This window comes from Fundulus heteroclitus, chromosome 19 (genome assembly GCF_011125445.2).
Source record: "Fundulus heteroclitus isolate FHET01 chromosome 19, MU-UCD_Fhet_4.1, whole genome shotgun sequence".
Lineage (NCBI taxonomy): Eukaryota > Metazoa > Chordata > Actinopteri > Cyprinodontiformes > Fundulidae > Fundulus > Fundulus heteroclitus.
In genome coordinates, this window is record NC_046379.1 from 28,219,983 (window position 1) to 28,246,077 (window position 26,095).

The 26,095-nt window shown below is 37.9% G+C and overlaps 1 protein-coding gene across 4 annotated transcripts in view; it reads right to left on the reverse strand.

Annotated features, from left to right (window-relative positions):
• Positions 1–26,095, reverse strand: part of slc4a11 (solute carrier family 4 member 11) — a 209,165-nt gene that overhangs the window by 69,030 nt on the left and 114,040 nt on the right. For all 4 annotated transcript variants that reach the window (XM_036150608.1, XM_036150610.1, XM_036150611.1 and 1 more), the window contains exons 4-5: positions 16,779–16,822; positions 11,419–11,647 (exon numbers count right to left, since the gene is read on the reverse strand). In XM_036150608.1, the coding sequence (XP_036006501.1) occupies positions 11,419–11,647; positions 16,779–16,822 (273 nt within the window). The remainder of the gene's footprint in view (positions 1–11,418; positions 11,648–16,778; positions 16,823–26,095) is intronic.

Genomic DNA, 26,095 nt, shown 5'->3' on the forward strand with positions numbered 1-26,095 from the left:
TCAAAGCTGTTCTGTCTGTCAATGCTGCTACGTTAAATGTCGATGTTTTGAAGGTGGGGTTAAACAACTGAGTTGAACTAAGATTCGCCAACCGCTCATTTTAATCTATTGTTTATTATTGTTTTGTTCTTTTCTTTCCACATATATATTTTGCATGTTTAGTTTTAGTAGTGAGTAAGATTTCCAAGGTTGTTGAATCAGAGAATTACTGTAACAGGGAATTGCTTTTGGTTCAATAAAAACAACTGCGGAATAGAAATTGTTTTGTGTTCAATCCAATTCACAGTTGCATGGTTATTCAGAAATCAGAGCTACCTCCTTTTGGAAGTTAACATCTGATATTAATACAGAGACACTATCATTGGATGGGTAATAAGGAATAAGGATTTAAACTCTAATTGCAGTTATATTGGGGTTCTCACAGTCTGCCGGATAAACCTTGTCAGTTAAAATCCGACCAGATCATTTATTCCAGCATAAATGAGTTCATAACAGCTAGTTAATTAATGCATTAGTAGTATAAATCATTACAAGCTTCTAGCTAACATCACCACCATTTGAACTAAATTTTGTTATAGCGGAATCTTGAGTTGAATGACTTATTACTTAAATTATAATACCAAATTATAATTAATAATAATAATAATAAGCATATTCAAACAGCTTCTGGCATAACACCACAGTACATACATATATACATATATATATACACAAGTCCATCAAACGTGGAATATACCAAGGAGATGCTCTGTCCCCTGTGCTGTTGTGCATAGACCCGAACCCCCTCAGCCAAATAATCAACAAGTCTGGCTATGGATACCGATTCAGACATGGGGCTACTATAAGCCACCTCCTGTACATGGATGACATCAAGCTGTACGCTAAGAGTGAGCGAGACATTGACTCGCTGATCCACACCACCAGGATCTACAGTGGATCTACAGCAGGGACATTGGAATGTCATTCAGGCTGGAGAAATGTGCTTGGATGGTGACAAAGAAAGGCAAGGCAATCCACACAAAGGGAATTGGACTCCCAGAAAGGAGAATAGCAGATGTTCAAGAGAGCTAAAAGTACCTTGCATTACCACAAGTAAATGGCAACTACGGAGATGCCACAAGGAAAGCAGCAACAGCAAAATACCTGAAACGAGTAAGGCAAGTTCTGAGAAGTCAGCTCAGCGGCAAGAACTTGGTCCAGGCAATGACCAGCTATGCCTTGCCAGTAAGCTGATACCCTGCTGGGGTAATAAGTTGGCCAAAGGAGGAGATCCAGACCACTGATGTTAAAACACGAAAGCTACTCACCATGCATGATGGATTCACCCCCAAATCCAGTATCCACAGGCTGTACACTAAGCTCAAAGAAGGAGGCAGGGGCCTAGTGACCATCAGAGCCATCATTGAAAATGAAACATCCAAGCTTCAAAAGTATATCAGGAAGATGGCCCCGAGAGATGAAGTGAATGTCTCAGACAATGGAAGCTGGAAGAGAGGGAACTCAAGGAACCATCATGGGAGAACAAACCCATGAGACATGAGATATACCACAGATGGATAGCTGAAGTGGCTGATATGACCAAATCCTACCAATGGCTAGGTCCCAGGTGCAGAGAGGCCCCAGAAACCAACCAGCATCTCACAGCAGGGTCTAAGATACTAGCAGGGAAGGAATATGTGGAACACCATAAGCAGGTATTTTTCAAATATTTTGACAGCACATTTATTTTGAAAAATAATAATTAACTTTAAAAACCAAATTACTTTTTGCACTTTGATTTGAGAAAGGAAAACTAAAAAGCAGAGGATAATGTAGACTGAGGCAAAGTAGAGAGCAAGCAAGATAGATAAAACGTGACAATTTTGGCTGAAATGATGGTACAGTATTCACAAACATGGCACAATCATCACTGCACGTAGCACAGAAAGCTTTAGTTACTTCAAACTCAGAGGAATAGAGGAAAATTTAATTATACAATACATCATTATTCACAACATTACCTATTAGTCATTCAGTAGCAATAGCACCATTACGTGCTCTGTCAAATTCCGCCTCCAAATCATTTATTGGTTAAATATGTCAGAAATTGCTATTCGTTTCACTTAGATGGTTGCTGAAACATATAAAATGAAAATTCTTATCCATCTATTGTTTCATAAGCAACACTGGCATTATTTGTTGCACAATGAACATACTGTTCCTTAATGCTGAATCTCAAGACAAAAGTGAAGCCTAAAACAGCAAGCTGGCCTCTAAAAACTAACTCCTCTCTACATGTTGGAGCAGGACTAATTATGTCTCAGGGCTTTCATCTTTTTCATTTATGTAATTCTCCCTTTTTTCAGGGAGCGTTATAATCTTTGCCTGCTCGCTTTATCTCACAGCCGTACAGTTTTACACTCCAAATGAGCAGGTCCACTAGCCAGCTGTAAAACCCCACTGTGGCAGAGGGAACAGAGATATGGCAGAAATTAATACCTCTCGAGATATGTCTCGTTGATAACATACTTGGGTGTGATATAAACTTATTCCCACAGGAATGGTCTTTGTTCTTACCCAAGAATATGCCCCCATCTCCCTGAAACTGACGAGATTATTTGACGTCTGAATTCAGGAATCTTTCCAGATATCTGGGAATTCAGAGTATGACTGAAGGGAAAGGACTCCACAACAGAGTATTAATGAGTAGGATTGTTATAATGAGAAACGGCTTCTTTATTAAATAATTAGCATGCCCAGGCTTAATTAAAGATATCTGAAATCCCCAGACTTCTTGGAAAGCGGATGTGTTGATGCATATTTAAAAGTATTCACTAATGTTTTTAATTCTAAATGTAATTATGCAACTTTGGAACAGTTCTGCAGCTTTTTGCACAGTGTAAATGTGCTATTTTCTTCTTCTTTTTGCTAATGCATCTGATCATCGTTATAACTAATCTTGAAGCTGATTCAAACAGTGCATTTTCCTTTTCCAGAAGTGTGAAAATTTATGATGATCTTTTGCAATGATGTTTGCGTTTTATGAATTATTACACTGCTATGAAAAGATATTTACCCCCTTAAACTTTTCCTCTGTTTTTGCTTGTTTTGTAGCACTCAATAGTTTTAGATCATTAACCAATTTTAAATTATATCAACTATTATGGGGAAAAAACATTTAAAAAAGCAATTCCCCATTGTTATATCATGAATTAACTGTGATTGACCGCTTTTTTTGTTTCAGTTTTACCAGCTAAATCCAGGCCTGATTACTACATGATTGTAGAATAAAGGAATTGGTTAATGAAACTCTCTGATAACATGAAATATGAATAAATTAATCTCAATAAGAAAAACATCATATCCAGATCTAAATAAATTCAAGAATATATGACAAACAAAACTAATAACATCTATCAGTTTGGAAAGGGTTATAAAAAACTTCCTCGACACGGGTACTGCAGACAAACAGTGAGAATCATTATCCATATATGGAGAAAACATAACCATCCCTGCAAGCTGAAGTCTCGTGGTATTAGTGCATTCACAAATACATGAGAATCCATCTTGTACCACCCTCGCTTCAACCAAAAACTGTTCGGTGGAATCACGTTCCAGTATTATGGTGTACGGCAGGACATACCCCTGTGACTAAAGCAAGAGCTGCTGAGCCCACAGCTGAACCAACAAAACATGGCAGCACAGGAGGATGCACGCGTAGCTGCTGCTATGACAACTATTTTGTCAGAATCCATAAAGTGCCTTGACCAGGGTAACTTGTGGTTTCTCATTGATACCATGGATTGGCTAAAATCAACCTTTGGTAGGCGGGCATTCGGTGTTGATTCCTCCAATCAGTTTGGAGAATTTTGCTGCATGTCCCTCCTTTCTTCAAACAGATTTGATGGGACCAGTCACATTTTGATAATGTGCAGAATGGAGAGAGCTACACATTATCAATCTGGTTTGCCAGTTTAGAGAAAATATGGAACAGTGGTAAATATTAATACAAGAGTGCATCAACAATTTACCCAGGAGATTATAAAATAACCAGCAACAACATCTAAAGATCTGATGGTCTCACTTGCCTCAGTTAAGGATAGTGTTCATGATTCAACAATAACAGACTGGGCAAAAAGGGCTTTCATTGGAGAGTTCAAAGGCAAAACCACAGTAGACCCAAAAATAATGCAAATCTACAAACCTTTAAAAAAATATTTTGTGGAATGACAAGAGAAAAGCTGAATATTCCCCTCCTGCCAGCAAGTTGCATCTTCCCACAGCCCAACAACCTATTGTTTTGTAGTTTTGCATACAGTAGGCAGGAGGGGATGGATGCCAATACTAAAGCATAAATCCCCTGCCTCAAACCAGCTCCCCAATTGGCCCAAGCCCCTTGACTAGGTCCCCCCCCCCCCCCTCCGAGTTTCTCTGCAACAGCAGTGAGGGGCTCTGCTGGCAACCCCTCTGCTGAGAGAAATTAGGGAGAACTTGGGCCATGAAAGCATTGATGATTTTATGTGGGCAGTTTGTGTTGGAAAATCTCCCAATATGTCTAAATAGAAACAATTCTGGCAAGCAGAGTGGGCCAAAACTCCCCTCACAGTAATGTAAAGACATATTAGCAGTTATCACAAACACTTGATGGTAGCTGTTGCTGCCCAGGGTGGAAAATTGTAGTATGTTTTTATTGTATTTTACTATGGATTTTATTTTAGAAGATGTTGACCAATATCAGAGTAGAGATGTAAGTGTAACAACCAAAACAGCACAATAATGAAATTCCAATCAAATTAAATGTACACACATTTTGCCCTATTAAAACAAACTAGTAAAAAATTGCTCAGACCAAATAGGTTTTTGAAATTACTTTAAGCAAAGTTATCAATGTTTCATTATGACTCTAAAGATGCAGTAGTTTAACCTCTTACTTTCTTCTCAACTCATACAACTGTCAACTCTGATTCTAACGTGAAAGAGAATGTGGTTTCTTTTAATAAGTGCATGCAGGGCAGAGGGTGCGGAGGTTTACTGAGCTGTGGACCAGAATGTCTACATCATGCACATAAACTGGGGTTCTTTCTAGCTGAGAAATATAAACAGTCTCAATCATTTTAGGATCATTTAGTACCTTTAATCATTCATAATAATCTGTTAGGGTTTTGTCACACTTTTGAAATGAAAATCTTTACTATTTAATGATTAAGAATTTTATGCCCATAATGTTTATAGTGTTACATGTTTATATTATGCTTGAGGTGCTATTGTTTGATTAGTTTAAGGACCTTTAAGGTTTAAAGATCCAGTTACTTGGTAGAACCTTGTTAATGTTTGTGATTAAAAAGTGTGCCTTCTATTGAGGGATTTGGCATCCCTGATGAGGCATGGACTTCTGGAATGAAAATATTTTTTTCTAATTGGCAAGTTAATACCACAGCAAGCTGTCTATACAATACTGAAAAGAGGAGAGGGTGACATTTTCTAATAGACAAGGTGGGATCTCCTGTGTCTGGTTATTGTGTGAGTGAAGTTTTCAATGAAATGGGACAAAATCAGGATAATTTCTTTCATCTCCCAAGGGAGGCTGTGGACATGGAATTGGAATAAACCATGTTCAAGACCTCCAATGCAGATGCGGACTGCAAGAGCTGTGCCCTGTAGGTTTTCGGTGCCTGTTATTGTCATGATCTTGGCACTAGTGCTGGTCTGATTCACCATTTGACACATCTGTACAGCTCCGCCCCATTCTCATCAGCCTTCACCAGATCCACCTGCATCTCTGACCATATAAACAGCACTCAGATCAGTCACTAGTGCCAGATTATTACGAGCCACCGGTGAGTTTAATCCAGCGTTCCTGAATCCTGTCTGCCTGCCTGTTACCCGACCTGTTTCTGTGCCCTTACTGTGCCCCTGGATTCTGCTTTGGATTTTCTCTGGATCTCTGATCACCTGGCTCTGACCCTGGATCTGCTCTCGGACTCCGGACTCTGGTTGTTCCCCCTGGCCATCCTGTCTGATTCTGCTATCATGGTCCTGACCCCGTGGCTGTCTTTCGACCTCCGATTTTCTGCCAGTCCCAGAGGTAAGATCCTTCACCAGCAACATATCCCACCGACAGGAGCATTCACTCACCCTCCCAGCTTGTTTCTGGATTGTGAGAAGTGGTTCCTGTCTCAGACGCTGTTGATTCACCCTCGACCTGTAGCAGTTTACGTCTCAAACTATTTTTTAACACTATCTGCTCTTGTCTGGCTGAATTCTGGGTCCTGTGTTTCAGTCGTTACAGTTATGGTGGCAACCAGAGGACCCACTTGGTGGTTACCAGCGGTGATGGATGCCATCAAGCTGGAGAAAGAAGCTTTCAGAGCCTTGTTGTCCTTAGGGTCTCCTGAACCAGTTGACAGGCATCAAGTGGCCAGAAAGACTGCAGCTTATGTGGTTGTGGAAGCAAAAACTTTGGCATGGGAGGGATTTGGAGAGACTATGGAGAGAGAGTTTTGGTTAGCTCCAAGGAAGTTCACAAAATGTATTTGTCAACTCAAAAAAGGGAAATAGAAACCATCCCAAGGTGTGTATGCTTTTGGAGGGGGAACTGCAAAGCCAGATTGAGGACTTTGAGGATCTCCTCAATGTGATCTCCATGGCCTAAACCTGGCCGTTGAACAGTGGACCAGTTAACCAGATGTTTACTCTCGCAGAACTGCTTAAGGGGGTGATGGGAATATGCTTCTCCAGTCAATGTGTGTTTTACCTATCTAGATAAGGCTTACACCCTTATTACCCAATGTATTGTTGTGGTGGGAGAATGATGTGCTTGGGAGGCTTTCAAGGGGCGTATAGTCTTTGTACCCCCAAAGCAAAAGCCATGTCCGCATTCTCAGCACAAAGTCGAGCCTACTCCCAGTATGCATTGAACTCCACCAGGGCTGCCCCATGCCACTGATTCTGTTTGTGGTGTTCATGGAAAGGATATCAAAGCATAGTCGTGGAGAGGAGAGTTACTGGTTTTGGCAATTTAGGCTTTAGAAATTTAGCTCATCTTTGCTTTTATGGATGACGTGGTTCTATTGGCTTCTTCTTTTGGTTTATGTATCTTGGCGTCTTATTTTCTAGCTATGGTAGGATGGAATGAGAGATGGATAGATGGACTGAGATATTTCCTGCAGTATTGCTGGCACTTCTCTGGTCTGGTGTGGCAAAGAAAGAGCTGAGGTAAAGCTGGTTTTGAGTGGCTTATAGTCTCTTTTTTTGTGTTTTTTATGTCTACTTCAACAGCTGCCAGGCATGAAAACATTATGCATTACAGTGCTAACCACACTAGAGTTGATAGGCAATTAGTCCAACAGATGTTCTATTACTGCAACATTTAGATTTCTATCATAACATTGTCATAGTGCTTATTATACATTATTCACAGTACCAGTGTGGATAAACTTTGGCCAACTAAGAAGTAGACTAGAGCACCAGTTATAGTTTGGAAGGGAGTTGGTTTTTATATTATTTCAATCACTTTGATACTCACACTGACTAAATATTTGCATAAATAATATGGAACACAATAAAACCTTTTTCACTTTATAGGTGTAAAAACTCAATCAAAACATGGGGTGGTTCTCTTATTTAGGTGTGGACCTTTGTCCTTGTTTTGTCTAACTTATTTTTTCATTTAAAGCTAGAACAGAAAAAGGACTGCAAATTCAACAAATTCATACAGCAGATTTAATAGTAATTTTTGTAGTGCCATATCTATATGTACAGCACTACAGTACCTGTGCATGTCTCTATACTGGGCAGTCATTTGTTCAAATTAAAATCATTGCTAAGAGAGTGTCATTTAATTCCTGTCATATCATCTTATGCTGCGTCAGACCGAACGTGATTTGAGTGTCAAAAAGGCATCCAACGCCTAAACTTGGACACTCACGCAGAGCGTTTTTGATGCTCAGACCAAAGTGTGGACAGACACCTCGCACACGCATTGGGAGGAGTTACCTGCTCTTCCCCTCAAATGCGGGAAAACATTAATCCTCCTCCAGGCAAGGTCCTTTCTTTTACTGTCTTTGTATTGATAGCTCAACTTAATATAGATAATAGGATGGGCTCAAACAGCAAAGATTAGATTGTCTTCCACTGTCAACATCCCGGCTTTTCATGGTCCTTCCCTTATGGACGCTTGAAATTTCAAAACCCGCCGCACCCGACGGGTGAAGCCCACCACAGGCCCTATCGCCGCTCCAAGATGCACGTCCATCATAGACTTTGCATGTAAACCAGAGACCCCTGCAGCTTAATTCAGGCTGAACACAGCATTAGTTTTCGAATATTATAATTTTGTAAATGCAGAATTGGATTCTTCATACTCAAAAACATATTTTAATGTAAAGAACATTTAAAATCCCATTTTTTCATCAAAATTTTGCTCAAACATGGTTTAAAACTACTCAAAATTCCAACCACCTTGAAAAATTGGGACCATTTTGTTTTTTCAATGTGGGTAACATACTCTTCTTTTTTTCACAGGTGTTTGGATCCAGGTGCTTACAGTTACAGTTCTAAACAGATAAACCCTAAAGTTAGCTTTGGCTGCCACTAAATACATCTTTTATCAAATAATACTGCGTGATGTTATCATAGACGTTGATTGTTTGTACCTGTGATACTTTTTCTGTTCGTTTTGTTGTTCTTGTATTCTTTTGTCTTTTCTCACCTTCTCTTGATTTTAACATTTTACTTCACCTTTCTTTGTTTTACCTTTCCGTTTCTGTGTCGGTTGAATTTGAAATAATCCTAAAATAATGTCCAATAAAGTGTTTTGCAAGTAGAGCACTATAGTGAAAGCAGTAATGCTCCACTTGTAAAAGCAAATCTGTTGGGCTCTTTGGCAATAAGAAAGCACTTCAGAGTGCTACACTGCCAGACAGGACACATAGGAAACAAAAAATGAACATCCCGGAGCACACCTCTACCAAATTTGGTGCTTGTACCACCATTGTTTGAATGTAATTTTCAAATAATTGCCAATGTAATATTTTTTTGCTCCTGTTTTTCATTTTGACATTTTGAAGCCGAACTTTAAACATGTCCAATTCAGTAAGATGACATTTTAATTGTAGTAACTTCTTTCTGGTACTAAGGTTTCAATACAGAATGCATTTAATATCCTCAAAAATTCCTTTTTAGAGTGCAGCTATTTCCCAACATTAGGCGGCTCACCCAAAAACAGGCTCCTTGTGGGGTATTCTGGGAGAGAATAGTCAAGTGGCAGCTGCCACCACAGTTTCAGAGTCTTAGAAAGCCATCTGAAAAGCTATGTGAGTGATCGATGACAGAAGTCAATTATCACCTTGTGAATCTGTGAGAGCTTGCAGTGCAGGGTGAGCATCACACACAAGCTACCTCAAACAAACTATCACAGCTGTGGACACCGAAACAGCCAGACCGGAAAACTCTGGTCAAAGAGCACATTACAGACAGACCATAGACTAATCTTACCTCGTCATGGTGATGAAGTATAAAAACAATACTAACTGCATTTTGCACAAAAATGTTTCCTAATTTCTTTATTTTAATTATAAAAAAGCAAAGTCTCATCAACTAAATGTTTTATTGACTACCCTTAGTAAAACCTGTGACAGAAATGGATCAACAATGGATACATACTGTTATGCAAGAGGATGTTTTTTTTCTTGCTCTAATAGGCTGAGGAGATTTGTCCTAACCGCAACGCTGCCTTGCTTGCCTCTCAGTCAAAAACCCTGTGTTGAAGGAAATGAACTAATGGCAAGGGGATTTGAAAAGCCAAAGAATGGGCAGCAAACCAGGAGAAACTGTTGTATCAATTTATTTCTCCAGAAAAAAATGCCAGCCTGCTGTAAAAGGTTTTAGCCTGAAATAGTTAAGAAAGGTTAAGCCTCAACACTGCAGACCTCAGACGGTTAGGTATTGTTTCTTGGTTTGACTGTTTGCAGACATATTTGTTCTGCAATCAAAACCGTGTTTGGATGCTATGGAACTGGTAATTTAGGAAAAATTGTGATGCATACATGTATTGCTGTATTTCAGGCCTGCAACACTTGACGAGTGCACAAATAATGAGCAAACTGATACATAATGAAAAAACTGGATTGTTGCATAAATGACAAATATTTGCATGGTAATTAACTGCAACATCTGGAACCTGCTTTTCCAGAATTGTATGAGTAACATCTGATCTTCTATCTGTCTGTCTGGATGCACTAGCTTTATTTGTGGTTTAGGATCAAAGCACAGAGACTTGTCATGCACACATTGAACTCTGTGACTTTCTAGGCTCCATGACTTAATTATTAAGGGCAAAAAACTTAGTTGTCAAGCTAAACATTGGTTTCTTTATTAGCTTTGATTCATCCTTTGTGTAAGTTTATATGTCAACTTTAGTTTTCTGCTCACATGTTTTCCTAGCTCACGTGCCTTTTTGATCACCTTGTAGTCTGTGTAAGAGAATCAAATTATATATCTTCTTTTGTTTTTAGATGTGGGGATTATGGGAAATTACAAAATACTGGCTGGAAACTAACGGATTTATAAAATGTTTAAGAGAAGGTAAAAAGAGTTAATTTAAAAAAATCTAAACAGGCAAATAGGAACTTACAAATTCCAAGTGGAAAAATAAATTAATAAAATGTTATTTTGTCCTTAAATTTTATTGTGAGTTTTTAAATGCACTTAAATATCTTAAATGTTCAGTAGTAAGACCTTTAGATTGCTAACAACAGTCCCTGGTTTTAAGCATTCTAGCAATCTCTCCCATCATTTTAGGAGAAACTCAGACTCATTGGTCTATGCACAATATATTTTTTCTGAAACACTCAGTCACTGAATCCTTCTGAGCCCAAACAAGTTGAACTGAGATTTGGAAAAGGTTGACATAAGGCTTCTATTTCTGCAGTAAATAATTACAAAGCAACTCTATTCTTTAGCAGTGTTTCACATCTTAAGCAAGGTTTTACATCTTAAACTGGTGTTCCATGTATAAACTCCATGCAACAGTCCTAACTTGGTTGGATGGATAGTTGAGCTACAGATATTTTGCAAACATTTTCTCTTTATAATCATTTATGGGAACAGCTGACACTTTTAACTGGAATATATGTTTTCCCTTCTCTTTGTCCTACATTTCTGCTATCCCGACTTTTTTCAAGGTTTTTACAATATTTTCTGAATTTACAATCATATAATGCAATGTCCACAGCTATCGGCTCTGAATGATACATTCTCAAAATAACTTAGAATAAATTTGAATATTATTGAAAAGTCTATTTCAGTAACTCATTTCACTAATTGAAGCACATCATATAAATTACACAGACTGATGTTTTCAATGTTTATTTGTGCCGATTTGCTCCCACACAATTTTTCATACACTGGTTAAAACTTAGATGTATGGCTGTTGCTTACCGTTGACCTCTTGAGCTCCTGCATCTGTGAAAAGCATGCTCATAACCTCCTCAAAGTTGCACCCGGGCTCAGACACATGGCTGTCCTCGCCTACGTGGTGCAACATTCTCTTGAGAACATCATCCAAGGAGGCGGCTGTTTCATCCAACAATATGCTAGCCCTCGCCAGGAAGCCATCCAAGTCCCGATGTGCCCGAACCTCCTCCTCGAAGTTCATGAGCTTCACATACTGTGGATGAGATTCAATGACCTTAAAACTTAACTGTCTTAAAACCACATTCATTGATAAATGAGTAACATTGACAAAGCATCGTCATATCGGTTACATGTTTACAAAGCATAATTCAGCTTCAAAAACGAAATAATGCTGTTAAAAATAAACATATCACAAACCCTTTTGTTCTAAAGTTTGAAATTATTAGAGCTCTAAAAAGTCATCATAAACAAGGTTATTGACTTTACAATGTCTAAAAAAGTAACAATGCACTTCAAACTTATCTCATTTTGCCATGCTACTACCACAAATGGTAAACTGGAAAGAAAAGGATATATGGTTTTCTAGATATTTTACATTAACCATGTCAATTTAGGCCCCTTTAAAGTCACTGATTAGTTAATGGAGACAACATATCTGTACTTTAATCTCAGTATAAATCCATCTTTTCTGTGAAGGCCTCACTTGTTTCTTTGAGAACAATGGTGAACAAAGAGCATCATGAAGGCCAAGGAACACAGTAAGTGACTAACTCTAGGCTAATTTTGCAAAATTAAACAAAGTAAGTTTTATATCTGATAGACTGACTCTTGGATGAACCTTAAAATCTGGATCTTTGTCTTATTTACATTGTGCTAAAACATAGTATTAAAATCCTTTACACTTAAAAAGTACATTTAGATTTACATGAAAAATTGCAGACAGCCAAAGAATAGCAACAGAGAATTGTTCATAACACACATATATTTATGAACAATTCTTCCTCTGAAACATGTAAGACATGGGATGTTTTTGGTAGAGTCAATTTAAAACTGGACCAAAATAAATAATAACATAAGTGTAAACAGCTGGATATTTACCTATTCTTGATTTAACATAACGTCTCTTTGGAGTGGCTTAAAAATGCTCTCAGATCTTTGAAATGACATAATGTTATTGAATATGTTTGTGAAATAAAACCGGCCACACTTTATATTTTATAGATTGACTTAATATTATTTAACAAAAAATAGTCTGGCATTTTAAACAGACAGGATTGTGTGGTGTTTTTACCATCAACATTTTAAACCTCTAAAAAAAGGGGGAAATTAAATGTCTGAGCCTACAGTACTTATCCACATCCACCCACAAACAGCCGAGCATTGGTAAGAACAGAGCTCCATTCGTCCAAGGTTTATTCCAATTGTTCAAGCGCAGAATGACATGCAGATGGGTGAATGAGCAGAAGGACAAACACAGCTCGATTAAAAGCCCAGACACTTTCTAGACCCCAGTTTTATTGATTGTGGGGTAGACGGAAAATCTAAAGATAAGTGGAGCTCCTGCTGTTCTTTTGACAATAAGACAAGCATCAACAGGAAAGCAGTAGACAGTCATAGTTTGTTGAGTTATTTCTGTTAAGAACGTTAAGAAAATAAATCTTTTTCTTGTGTGAACCTAATAGCAACTGAGGCTTTGGCTATTTTTCAGGTCAGTGAAGTGATTCAAGGCTTTAAAATGGATTCAATAGAGTTTATTTTTGTATCCTGTTTGATTTTTAGGCATGTCTGTTCATAAGTAAAATTAATCAAAATATCAGGTTTAGCAAGCCAAGAACCATATTGTTGGTCCAAATCTACGCCCCTTCCAGATGATTTAAGAAGTTCACACCAATTTAAAACATAAAGTACGTCATAATTGTGGTGAGGATTACGTCTAGTCCATCAGTGTGATTGTCCAGAGTCACACACTTTAAATCAGTCTGAATTCAAATTTGATTTTTCTGGAAAAAAATATGAACATACACTTATATAAACATATAATTAGAGAAAATATCTTCTGAGCACTTTGCAGGGATGACGCGTATAGTTCTCTGAGGTGAAGTGTGGTTGTTGCCATGTGAAATTGATTAGAGGAGAAAACAAAAAGGGAGAGAGCAAACACACAGAACTGTGGCACAGAATGGAAGGATTAGTGATGACCAGGCAAGCTGTTGGCAGGCACAAGGCACAGCAAACCGAGATCCCTGACAGCCTTGGAACTGGGAAGTATCTTGACACGCTTGTTCATCGGTTTAAGCTGATGCAAGTACTGTGGTTTTCTGAAGTGCGACATAATCAAACATAGGTTTGTAACACACAAAGATGTTTGTGATATACTTGGCGTGCCAAAAAATTATCAGAAATATGAACTTAAATAAAATGTATGCCCACTTTGGTGAGAAGGAATTCAAATTTCCTGGTAATCCATCAACAGAACCAAGAGAGCATCTCACAGAAAAAGAAGAAAAGCGGCAATAATATAGCATCTACACTTTTACACCTATTCCCACTGCAATGCTTTGCTTTACCAACCTTCAGGGATGTAGATTGAGTATAACACAGAGGAAGAAGTCATGGAAAAGAGTTTAAATTTGCCTGATCTTCCCAAAAAGACAAGGCAGGATGGCAGACATAAAGGTCACACCATGCCAGTGATAGAAAAGTGGTTTGCATTCAGCAAAATGATGAAAACCCCGTTTTTCCACTGCCAGTGTAAATTCTTGGATGGACTGTGAATATATATTTAGCAATGCCCTATGTATTTATATATGTTTAGCAATTCTTTGGAATTTCAAATAGCAATGTATTCAAATGTTGGGGAGCTTTGTTAAGTCCAGCTAGACAGGTTCTTGCTCCTACTAGATATTACCAATGATAATGCATAAATACACTGAATGCTTAAATGATTCTAGCTGTAATTTGTTTTAGCACTGACCTGCCAGTGCCAGTTTTCCTATAATAATAATAATAATAATAATAATAATTATTATTATTATTATAATCCCTCTCTATGGTGTATGCTTGGTAGTCATATAGCTAAAAAGAGCTAATGTACATTAGATATATAAATCAGATTATAGCTCCTTAACATTTTGGCAAGATGATAGAGGATGTTCAGATTTTTTTTTGCTGCATTTTTGCTTTGCAGCAAAAACAAAATAACAAAAAAAAGTAAAGTAAAAAAAATGACTACAACAAGACAACAAAAACAAAACAGATATGACACAAACGTATTTAGTGGCTGACCATTCTGTCTTGGCAAAACATACAGAAATCAAAAGTATTCATAGTCTTTCAAGTATTGCACATTTTCTTAAGTTATGCCCACATACCTCAGTGTATTTTACTGGGATTTTCTGTCATAGACAGACAGAATGTAATGCATAACTGGAAAATGTAATAAAATTATACATGGGTTTCAATGTTTTTTTTAGTTGTTTTTTTTAGAAATTAAGATCTGAACAACTTTCCTTCTGGTATTGACCTGTATTCAGCTCCATCCAACCAACTTCCCAACAATGCTGACCTGCTTTAATGACCATGTTTCACCATGGATATTCAATGCGATGTGCAATATTTGGTTTGCCTGTACATATAGAGTTTATTTTGGTCTCATCTGTGGTCTCTTATCATATGCAAGATGGACTTCTTATATCTCCTTACTTCTATTAAAGAGTTCCCATAATGACTTGGAATTGTAGCTGGGTCATTGAGAATACCTTTTTGAAAAGATATTTTAAGCTGCTGCAAAAAACCTTCACAGATTTCTTTCTTTCAACCATAATTTTTTTGTGGTGTGCACAACAGATGCTCCCATCTAAACTAGGGAAGTCTTTTGAAAACCATGCATCATTTTCTTTAGGGCCTAAATACTTCTTGTAAAGTGTATAATGTGGCCTTAAAAGCACTTCAGTGTTTTGAAGTTTCACTGCTGAGCATGAAAAAGATGTCTCTTTACTGTTGGATTTTATTCCAACTCGTATTGTAATAATGTGACCAACAGTGGTCTCAGGCCAGGCTCTCACTGACCATGGTTTGGGTACGGTCCTGATCCAGTGCAGATTTTTTGCAAACCCACACTCACAGTGCTCCTAGAGAAACAGCGGCCGGCTGCGATGCCAGATGCAGAAATGGCAGTTGCAAGAACAGACGTTCACCTGGGTTCACACTCTTGCTGGAAGTTCACGCGATAACTAGGGCAATATTTAGGATGTGTCCCGTAAACAATAGCCGTATTCAGCTGTACAAGTACTACCTGGTTGTTTTCCCTCACTATAGATGCTAGTGAGGTGATCGTGAGCACATTCTGCAGTTGAAGCAGAGCAACGAGCGTCTACCAGCCAATTTCCCCCAACCTCCTGCACTGTGTATGTGAAAACAAGGGGATTCTTCTTCTTGTCAGACGAAAACATAGGAGTGGAGTGTGTCATGGAGTCAAGCTACGGAGAAGCAACTCGTAGAATTGCCAAAGCAGCGCGTTTCGTTCTAGTGAGCCTCATATTTAACAGTGAGCATTGACACTTCCGTCTTTTTCTTCTTCTACTTCTACATTTGGCTTCCGGATAGATGAGTCCGACAAGCGCTATCTCTCTACGGGGCTGAGTCCGACGTGTGTTTTTTGGACGTACAGTGTGAGCAGTCAGGTCGCATCAGAGTGTCGGGCCGTACAGTTTAAGACCATATATCGTGAGCTTTGAACTTTTAAACCATGCGGTTACGTCATATAGTTTCAGCTGTATATTAGTAAAATGCTTGAAAATATCCTACAGTGTATGACCGGCTTTACAGAGGCAGCATGGCTCAACAGAATGATTCCACAAAAAGGACATTTGTCCGAATGCTGCAGTGCCCCCAGATCAAGCTCCTGAACTGAGCCGATACGAAAAGTCAGGCATCAGACAGGAGAAAGATCAGGTGAATTTCAGAATAAAATTAACCTACCAACTTATGCCAACTTAGCTAGTGTAAACAGCTAAACAGAAGGCCTGTTTGAGGATGAACTAGGATATTTATGCACATGGAAAACATGTTTTGCCCTAAAAACAAAAACCTTTGTCGTTTTTTAATCTTTTATGCAGAATAGCAACAGAAAGGACCACGTGAACTTCTGTTCTTGCGAGTGCCGTTTCTGCAGCTGAAGTCGTAGCTGGGTCAGGCTGGCTGAAGTGTCAGTGTAAGGGGATGTTTGAGGTAAGTCCACAATGGATCAGGACCATAAGCCACACCCTAGTCAGTGTGAGCCTGGCGTAAAGCTAAATTACTGTGTGCCTATTAAGTATGTTGTCAAAGACTTTGAATCCCCAACAAATTTCTTCTTTTTATAGAGCATTAATAGGTTTGCTTACCCGTCTTGATGTGTTCAGTAACACACAACCAGAGTCATCAGCATCTGAAGACAAAACAAAACAAAATTCAACATTAAAAAGAGCCTTATTTATTCTGGTTAAAAATACTTATTGAGCATTTAGCAAATTGCTATTGAATTTGTTCACCAAATGTGGGGCTATTGAGGTAACAAACACTTGGATAGTAAACCTCTTGGTGATCTTAAGGGTAAAAGAACAGAAAATGTCATAGCAATGTTCTGAGTCCCATCAGAGCCAAAAAAAAGAAATAAGAAAAATCACATATTGCCCAAATTTTTGCATTTTCTAAATCTTTATGAAATATCACACAGGAAATGTATTTGCTCTTGTGTCACATAGTTGTGGTCATTCTACTGCTGGACTGTTGGACTCCTGTCTTGTACAGACAACACAGCTTTGGCTACCCAAGCACATAAATGCAGTTCCTCAGAATGTAAGAATACAAAAATTCTAATTCAATAAAAAATATGTTACTATGACAGAATGAGCAGCTAGATTGGTCCTTCATACCTCAGCCCAAGGATCACAATTAAGGATACTTGTAAAAGCTGGTTGGTAGCTAACCTTGCCTGCAAGATAAATTATCTGTGTATTTGTGCGTTCACAAACACACGAGAATTCGTATTGTACTGCTCCAGCCTCAACCATTTGTGTCCGAACCAAAAACGATTTAAGCCAATCACGTTGCAGTATTTTGATTTAAGGCGTGACATACTGGTGTGACAAAAGCCAGAGCTAAGGAGCCAACAGCCGAACCAATATAAGACATGGCAGCAGAACAGCATGTAAATGCTGACCATTCACATAAGAAAATATAATTTACACGAAACGTAGCAATTTTATGTAAAAAAAAAACAAAGACAGACAGTCTCTCAACAAAGCCTTGTTTCCTCCGAAGGATTGTCCACTTTTCTATCGTCGCATAATTGCTTCCTGAGCACATCAGTAAGTTTTAGTTGAGATGTTGATGCTGCTCCGCCGTGCAGCATGGCTTAATGGCGACAACTTAGGAGCTTGTGGAGTGTTTATATTTAAAAACAGAACATCGTAAAGTTCATTTTGCAAACTTGTTACCTTTAAACAGTGTAAAAAAAAAACACATCAGACTCCGCTTGAATCGCTTCATGTTTCTGTTCTGTCATATCTCCTTCATGATTTCACTTATGACTGCTGTGGCTCCGCTTAAGGGTCAGGGACGGGTTGAGCAGCAGCGTCCTCTTCTGGTTGGGGGCCATACTAAAGCATTGAAAGAAGGCCCATCTAGTGGATGTTATCGGCTAATTGAAAGGAACAAACTTTAATCTAATGAACCATTAATCAACAATTAATCTTAAAAAGATTATTTCCATCCCCATTTGTGATTTCTTTATTAAAGTAATGCCTTTTTGTAGATACCTAAAAAAATCAATTTAACTGATCGTATCAAATCTTTGGTGGTACATTCATCCAATTATTAAGTTTACCTTAATTTTTTTAAGGTTTATGTCTCCTAGTATTGAATACAGAGGGATGTCTGTATATTTTTGCTCTACTTTTGGGCGCTTAGCTTAACTGTTAGTGTCACACCGCTATACCAAGGAGTATATTGATGTATTATAATATTTCTTCAGGCAAGACAGGGCTATGCCTCCTTCTTGCTTAGTTAGCTGTAATATTTTAAACTTAACCAGTGGCTTTTTCTTATTGGTGACAAAGGTAGAGATCAATCTATTCCATTTATTAAATTGTTTTGGAGGTATTTTGACAGGTAAGGAATCAAGAAGAAAGAGGAGTCAGGGGAGTATGCTAATTTTTATGATGTGTGCTGTATTATGTATGTTCATTGGAATTACTTCCCAGCACTTTAAATCTAATTTGATTTCAGTAGTAATGATTATATAATTACATTCCTGATATAATAATAAATTCTGAGATATTTGTGCACTAGGATATTATTATATATCTTTACAGTTCCAATGTTTTGGATGTGTTCTTGGGGTGAGGTGGGCTATGAAATAGCAGCCAAAATTATTTTAATATTGCTAATAATTTCAGTAGACCAGTATTAAGTTTAGAGATTGTCAGTAAGATATTCAATGCCTGGTTTGTTTCTTTCCTCTCTCTTAGACATGGCTAGTGGCTCAATATATAATGCCAACAGCATCGGACTGAGTGGACACCCTTTTTGGCAGCCTCTTTCAAGGATTATTTGGTCAGACATATTACAATTTATTTTACGTACTGCAGTTATTGTGTGATTTACAGATTTCTAACTGAAATCTGAGAAAAAAAAAATTTACTAATTTCAGTAAACGTCTCAAGGTACAAGTAACCAGTAAAGAAAGAGATGAGAAGAGAGAGACCCCTTTTTCTAAAGGGGATGAAAATGTCAAGGGGGACGTTTCTAAATGGTGTCACTGTACAGAGCATGGACTTTTTCCGCTGATAAGTTTTAATATACATATGGGTAATGTGGAGGCAAGATACACAAGATGTGATCTTCACACCGTTAGGTAATGAAAAAAGGAAAAACCTTTTGCAGCAGAGAACAGTGCAGATATAAACCAAGGGATTTAAGATTTCCAGCATACCTCAGTCCCTTAACTAGCCCGCCGACTCTAATAAAACAATCCTCTGTCACCATTACATAACGCGGTTATAGAGATTTGCTGAGGGGAGGAAGTTATTGGGTTACCATGGGCTTTCCTCCTCTATGCTATGTGATGCTCTGTGGGCTCAATGTGGAAATCAATCAGCACAGAACTCCTCCCTCCAGAAATGAAACACCATGAAATCCCCCCTATTAACAGGCAAATAAGCCTCAGCAAAAGCCCAAGGATATATTATCAATAGCCCAGTGACAAGTGAACATGCTTGAGTTTAGGTTAACAGAAAATGATAGCAGGCTTTGATCGTCACACCAAACACCTTGCCACGATAACACTGCAGGCAGTGGAGGGAAAAAAAGAGCCCCAGCCGCTGCCTTTCAGTGATGAAACAGTGGCAGGGGCCACGTGCTGTGTGCGGTGGATTTTGTTCATCAAAGCCTTACAATCAAAAAGCACACGGCTGGCCTGATCCTTTTCTAGTTTGGGAGGGAACTGAAGCTCTAATTTCTGTCAGGCGGCAGCCACAAGGAGATATTCATATATTCATATAAGATTACCTCATCCCAAATGATCACCTCCGTCTAATGGTTTCTATAGGACTGAATGTACTGAGTGGCTTAAAGTAATCCAGGAGAATTTCAGGGTTTAGTGATCAGAGGCGAAGTGTTAACATGTGACACAGGTCTGTTTTATTATTTGATCAAGGTGGCACTAAAACTGTTCAGTCACAAGTGCTGTGTAATCTTAGCATGGAGGGTCGTATAATTATCTTCATACAGAGGCACAAGGAGGTGACTAAGAACTGATGATAGAGCTGTCCTTTTAACATAGACGTGTTGTGTAAGATGTGTTGGGCAGCTGGCTGAAACAGAACGGTTGGAATAGTTCAGAATTAATTGGTTTGTACATACATTTATCTGTAAATAACCTATTAAATGCTATTAAATGAATGTAAATGACTATTTTGTTGGGTGTAGATGTGTAGGGTTTTTGGGGGGTTTGAAATGAGTCAGATTCTGGTTCGTGGTTGAATATGTAGAACAGATGTTTGGAGCAGCACTTGTGAAATTTTACTGAATTGACTGTACATTTAGTTTACTCTGCATGACAGAAATAAATTAAAATACTGTGGCTGGAAACTACTTGATGCTACTGTTGACTGGACACAATGCTTCCCTTTTCACATCATTATATGTTGCAATAGTGTTTTGTGGTTTTATAATTTAAATTACACTAAGAGCAGAATTTTGGTTATATAATATTCTTCAAATGTAGAGCACAAATACATAACATATGAGAGCAGCTCACTATTATTTGATTGAAAGCAGAATGACAGACATTATTTCTGGATAAGAAACATTACTAAATTAAATTTTGAGCCTATATCTGCTAAACTCTTCATATATCTCACTACTCTGCAAAGTTGAAACTTTAATCCATTTGCAGGATCAAAATGCTTCCATAATGAAGGTGAATGGCAAAAAAATCTTGCTAAAACAGATTTCGGATCTGTAAACCTCAGGTCTACCCTAGAGCTGAGAGAGCAAACACTTTTATATGTGACACGTGCGTTTAGGGGTACATACAAATGCAATAAACAGCCTAATGGATAAAGGGATGTAAAAATAACATTTCCCTTAGACCATCATTTCTAGAACCCCTAACCAGGAAATTATTATCTTATACTTTTCCCAAATATTTCATTGTTATAGCAACAACTTAATTTAAAACCATTTCCAGTCCACAAACTAAAACATTTTTGCATTGTATGCAACTCAATATGAGATCATTGTCACCGTTTTCCTTTCAAATTCTGCCTTCACATTCTCCGTTGGGTACAGGTCAGAACCCCTGCAGTCCAATCCAACTCACAGCAGCAACTGTTGCGCTAAAACCCGGTAACAATAACCAGCACCATTCTTACTGTTTTTTGCTCTTATTTTCAGAACTGTCTCAGCCCTCACAGAGACCATTTACGCTTAAACAGTCCCCTAAAAATCTTTTTTATGTGTGTCACAGGACGTTCAGTAAAATCCAGTATTTGTCAGCATTTATTAATCTCCAAATAATCACAAACTGATATTCTAACCAGCAACTTTTATTGTCTTTCAGCACTCTGAAAAATAATGTCAGATGTGTTGTAGCCTCAGTGCCACCATTGGTAGCAATGTTGCCCTGAAGCAAGATGGTCCTAGGTTTGAACCCTGGGTTTGACCTGTGGTTTTTCTGCAAGAAGTTTTTATGTTCTCCCTGTGCATGTGTGGGTTTTCCCTGGGAAACTCGAGCTTCCTCCTACAGTCTCTCTAAACTGCCCTTAGGTGTAGTGTGAGCGTGGATGTGAGTGGTTGTTTGTCCTGTTTTACGCTGTGTTGCCCTGTGATGAACTGGCAACCTGTCTGGCGTTTACCCCGCCTCCCACCCAGGGACCGATAGCGATAGCGGCCAATTCCCCCGTGAGACTGCATGGAAAAGCAGGTATAGAAAACGGATGGATGGATGTTGCTGCCTGTTATTGAATATAAACTGCTGAGCATCTAGACACAACTTGAACCACTTTACAGTACCTTACAAACAGCCATTAAAAAATATAATTGTATTACACTTGGTTTTTATTTGATTGAACAATATATAGTAGACCGTAACAGTGCAGGAAATAATACCTGCACTTCAATCTTCTAAGCAATCACCAGTCTAAAAAGTGTGGTGTGCATTTATATTGTGAGTCAATCTTTGTAGAGCCAGTTTGTGCTACAATTACAACTGCAAGTCTTTTGGAGTATGTCTCTACCACCTTTGTACATTTAGTGACTGGTTTTCTTTTTCCCATCTTGCTTTGCAAAATAGCTCAAGTTCAGTCAGACTGGATAGAGAGCAACTGTGAAGAGCAATTTCCAGTCTTGCCACAGTTTGACTGGGCCATTCTATATATAATGCTCTGATCCAAACCCTTTTATTGTAGCCCAGTCTGTATGTTTAGGGTTTTTGTCCTGCTTGAAGGTAAACATCTATATCAGATTCAAGTCTTTTCCCACCTCTAACAGTTTTCTTTCTGTATTTGGCTCCATATATATCCCCCCATAAATTCAGAGCAGCTTCCCTGTCCCTGATCCAACCCCAGCATGGTACTGCCACCCATAAATGCCACTGTTTGTTTAGGGTGATGTGTAGTATAAGTCTTCCTCCACACATTAAACAGCATCGCCTGCAAATTTTTTTTTTTTACTTTGTCTCATATGAGCAACGCACCTTCTTCCACATGTTTGCTATTTCACTTTATTCACGTTTACGTCAAACTGCAAACAACCTCTTGTGGTTTTCTTTCAACAATGGCTCTAGTAAAATTCATGAAGTAGAGTTTTCCATGTCGACAAGTTGCTGGATGTCTGCAGCTCAGTTTCAGTGGAGAATCAGGATAATTTATTGAGCAGATGGACGTTTCAAGCTTAGCATATTGTTTCATAGCCTTTCCCTTTTTAAACATTTCTTCAGCTTTATCCCTGAATGATCTGCTGTGTTTCTTGATCTAAGCAATGCTCTTCTCTAAAAAACCTGCAAGGTCATCACAGAACAGCTGGATTTAGACTGTGATTAAACTAAACCAAATTATTTTACTAATCAGGAGACTTCTAATGGCAGTTGGTTGAGCCGAATTTTATTTTGGGGCTTCCAGAGTTAAAGGGATTGACTACATAAGAAAGCAATAGTTTGACCTTGTATGGATTCAAAATCCAAAATTATTTTGAACATGCGGACCAAGGTTTGTTATTCAAATTTGCATTGGTATTTTGTATATTAACAACCCTTGAAAAGGGATGGTTGAAATAAACTAAACAAAAAATGCCTAAAATGAACAAGAAATGCCTGCCTATGGAAAAGACAAACTTCTGACAACAAATATATGGCACAAAGTAATAATCAACACTGATTTCTGTTTTCTATTTATTGTTTCTTACTCAGAGATTAAAATATTTAAACACCATGTGTACATACTGTGAAAGACTGCTGACAGGACTTGCTTTGATTTCATAAAAAAGCAGAAACATGATGGGTAACGTGTGGTTCTTTATCCCTCTGCCGGAGCGTGAAATATGCAAACTGTGATCAAAGTTCATCTAAGATATTCTGAGTCATTTATATTTAACAATAACCTCAGTTTCTTTTTTTTTGGTGGAGGGTGGGGTGGACTCTTTTTTTAAATGACTTGTCTGTCTTCAATCAGATTCTGGATTTTGATTTTTAATTTTTAGAAATCTTTAGCTTGAAAGCTGTCGCTTTTGTGCAAAAAAAGTAAATAAAAATAAATAAATGAAAAAAACTATTAAGAGCTTTAGCAGATCTTTTTAAACCTTTTAGGAATGTTTGTCTAAAAATCTTTTGTGTGCCTCCTTCCCTCGCTTTATATATGGCTAGACAATATCTGTGGCCAATTATTAATACAAGCTCATAATTTATTTTACAGTTAGAATTAAATAGCGAACTGAAAACCAGATTTGTTAAAATTATATTTGAATAAAACCAGATAACAATTGTAGAACATCAGTGTTGAAAGTAGAAGGGTTTGTAACAGACAAATTCACCTGCAATTACACTGCGGAGTGAAATGGTCTGACTTAACTGAGCTTTACTCAGCACTATGTCTTTAGCTAATCAGGGTGTGAGTAAAAGCTCTGCTCAAACCCACACACTAATTTGGTACAGAAGACACATTCCAGCAGTCATCTATTAACGCAGAACAATCAAATAGATAGATATATGAAAAAACTTAAAGGCAGAACCGGCTATGCACACAGCAGGGGGATATCCAGGAACAGAAAACAAAACGCACTAATCAGCATTCAGCTGTGCTGTCAGTGAATAATAACCTCAAAATCTACCAGCAGGCTCTGTTGGGCATGACAAACATCCTGCACCTGCAGTGGAGATTTTTTTTCCTGAGCTGTAACAACTCATTACAGTTAAGCAGACTGACAATGGGAGGTGGTTTAAACTACTGATACATTCCTGTTGTGTGGATTTGTTATTTGTGTTTAATGCTCTGCTTTATACTCTTAGCAGCCTAACTGATACAGCAGCATAGGTAAATGCTACACCTGAAGTAATTGTGGTAACTGCTGTAATTAGGATGAACACTGCACAATTCAAAGCTTCAGGGACAGTAACTGTAATTATTGTCTTTTCTCAACATGAGGTAAGTACAACCTAAAATGAACAAATTGACACAAAATTAAACCATAAGGACTGACTTGTAAAACCTTAGTGCTGTGAAAAATCATTTAACCACTTATAGATTTATTCTGGGTTGTTTTTGTCACACTTAAAAGTTTCAAATCAAAAACAAGTTTCTCAGACCAATATAATGTGAGTAAATACAGAGAATGTTATTTAAAGTGATTATTTCACTTATTAAAGAAAAATAATATCCAAGCCAATCAGGCTGTGGGGAGAGGTTAATCTATTTCTTTTTTAAATCATTAATTAATCACAATTTAGAATATTTTTTGATTACTGCTGCACCTACAGAGTTCACTTACAGAGGACATATCCTGTTTTTTAATGCCCCCCTTTCCACATTGAAATCATTCAGTTGTGGTCTATATAAAGTGAAACTGCAATGCTTTGGTCTGAATTCCTCATTGTTGTCGCCCCACAGCTCCTCTTTTGCCCCTGTTCTGAGTTGCGACTGAGAACAACACATTTTGGTGCTGTCTCTTTAAATGCAAATGAGTTGGTGCATCTGGATGACATGACACAATTCATGGAACCATAACTTGTGTTCTCTATCCGAAAGGAGGAGTTAGAGCAATCAGATCCTAATATTAAGCTGAAGTGAATGTGGGTTATGCAGCAACACAATAATCAGAAGCTCACCAATAGATCCATCTCTGAACGGCTCAAACAAGATGGAGGTTTTGGACTTTCCCTAGTAAAAATCTGGAGTCAAAGTTGATTAACATGACCGTTTATGCATACAAAGGGGCTGAAATTAAAAAGTTCAGGAGAGAAGAGTGGGCTAAAATTTCTCCATTGCTATGCTAAAGACTTATTGTCAGTTATTGCAAACTTGATAACAGTTGTTACAGCAAAGGGCATTACAGCCATTTATCAAGTTTAGAGGGTATTATTTATAATTAGATAGGGCCAGGTTCATTTATTTAGCTTTTCCCTCTTATACATGAATCATCATCGGAAATCTACATTTTGTATGTGCTCAGTTTGGATCTGAAACACTTAAGTGTGACAAATTAGCAAAAACATAGAGATACAGAGTACCATTTAAAATCTGTATACACTATGGACTGCTCATAAAGTTTACCCATGACAACAATGAGGAGAAACATACACTCCTGATAACATTTTTTTTTTTTATGATTTGACTAATCATATATTACAGTTTGGCCACAGTACCAGAATACAATGGTAACATTTCTAAAGCCTTGAATCAAAGCAACAACTCTTGATCAAACTCAGAACGCTCAGAATTATTCACCCTAAAATCACACATTACATGAATACCACTTCAACAGAGTATCGATGTCTAAACACATTCTACAACTAGAATAATTTAAGTAAGCTAAAATTATGCTTCAGAAATGCCCTTCCCCCAGACAGGCTTAAACTCACTGGTAGAGTATCTTTTTAAAAAAATATGTCAGGCAATAGACATATTTAATTAAACAGCATTTAGCTGCAAAGTCATTATCCCCATAA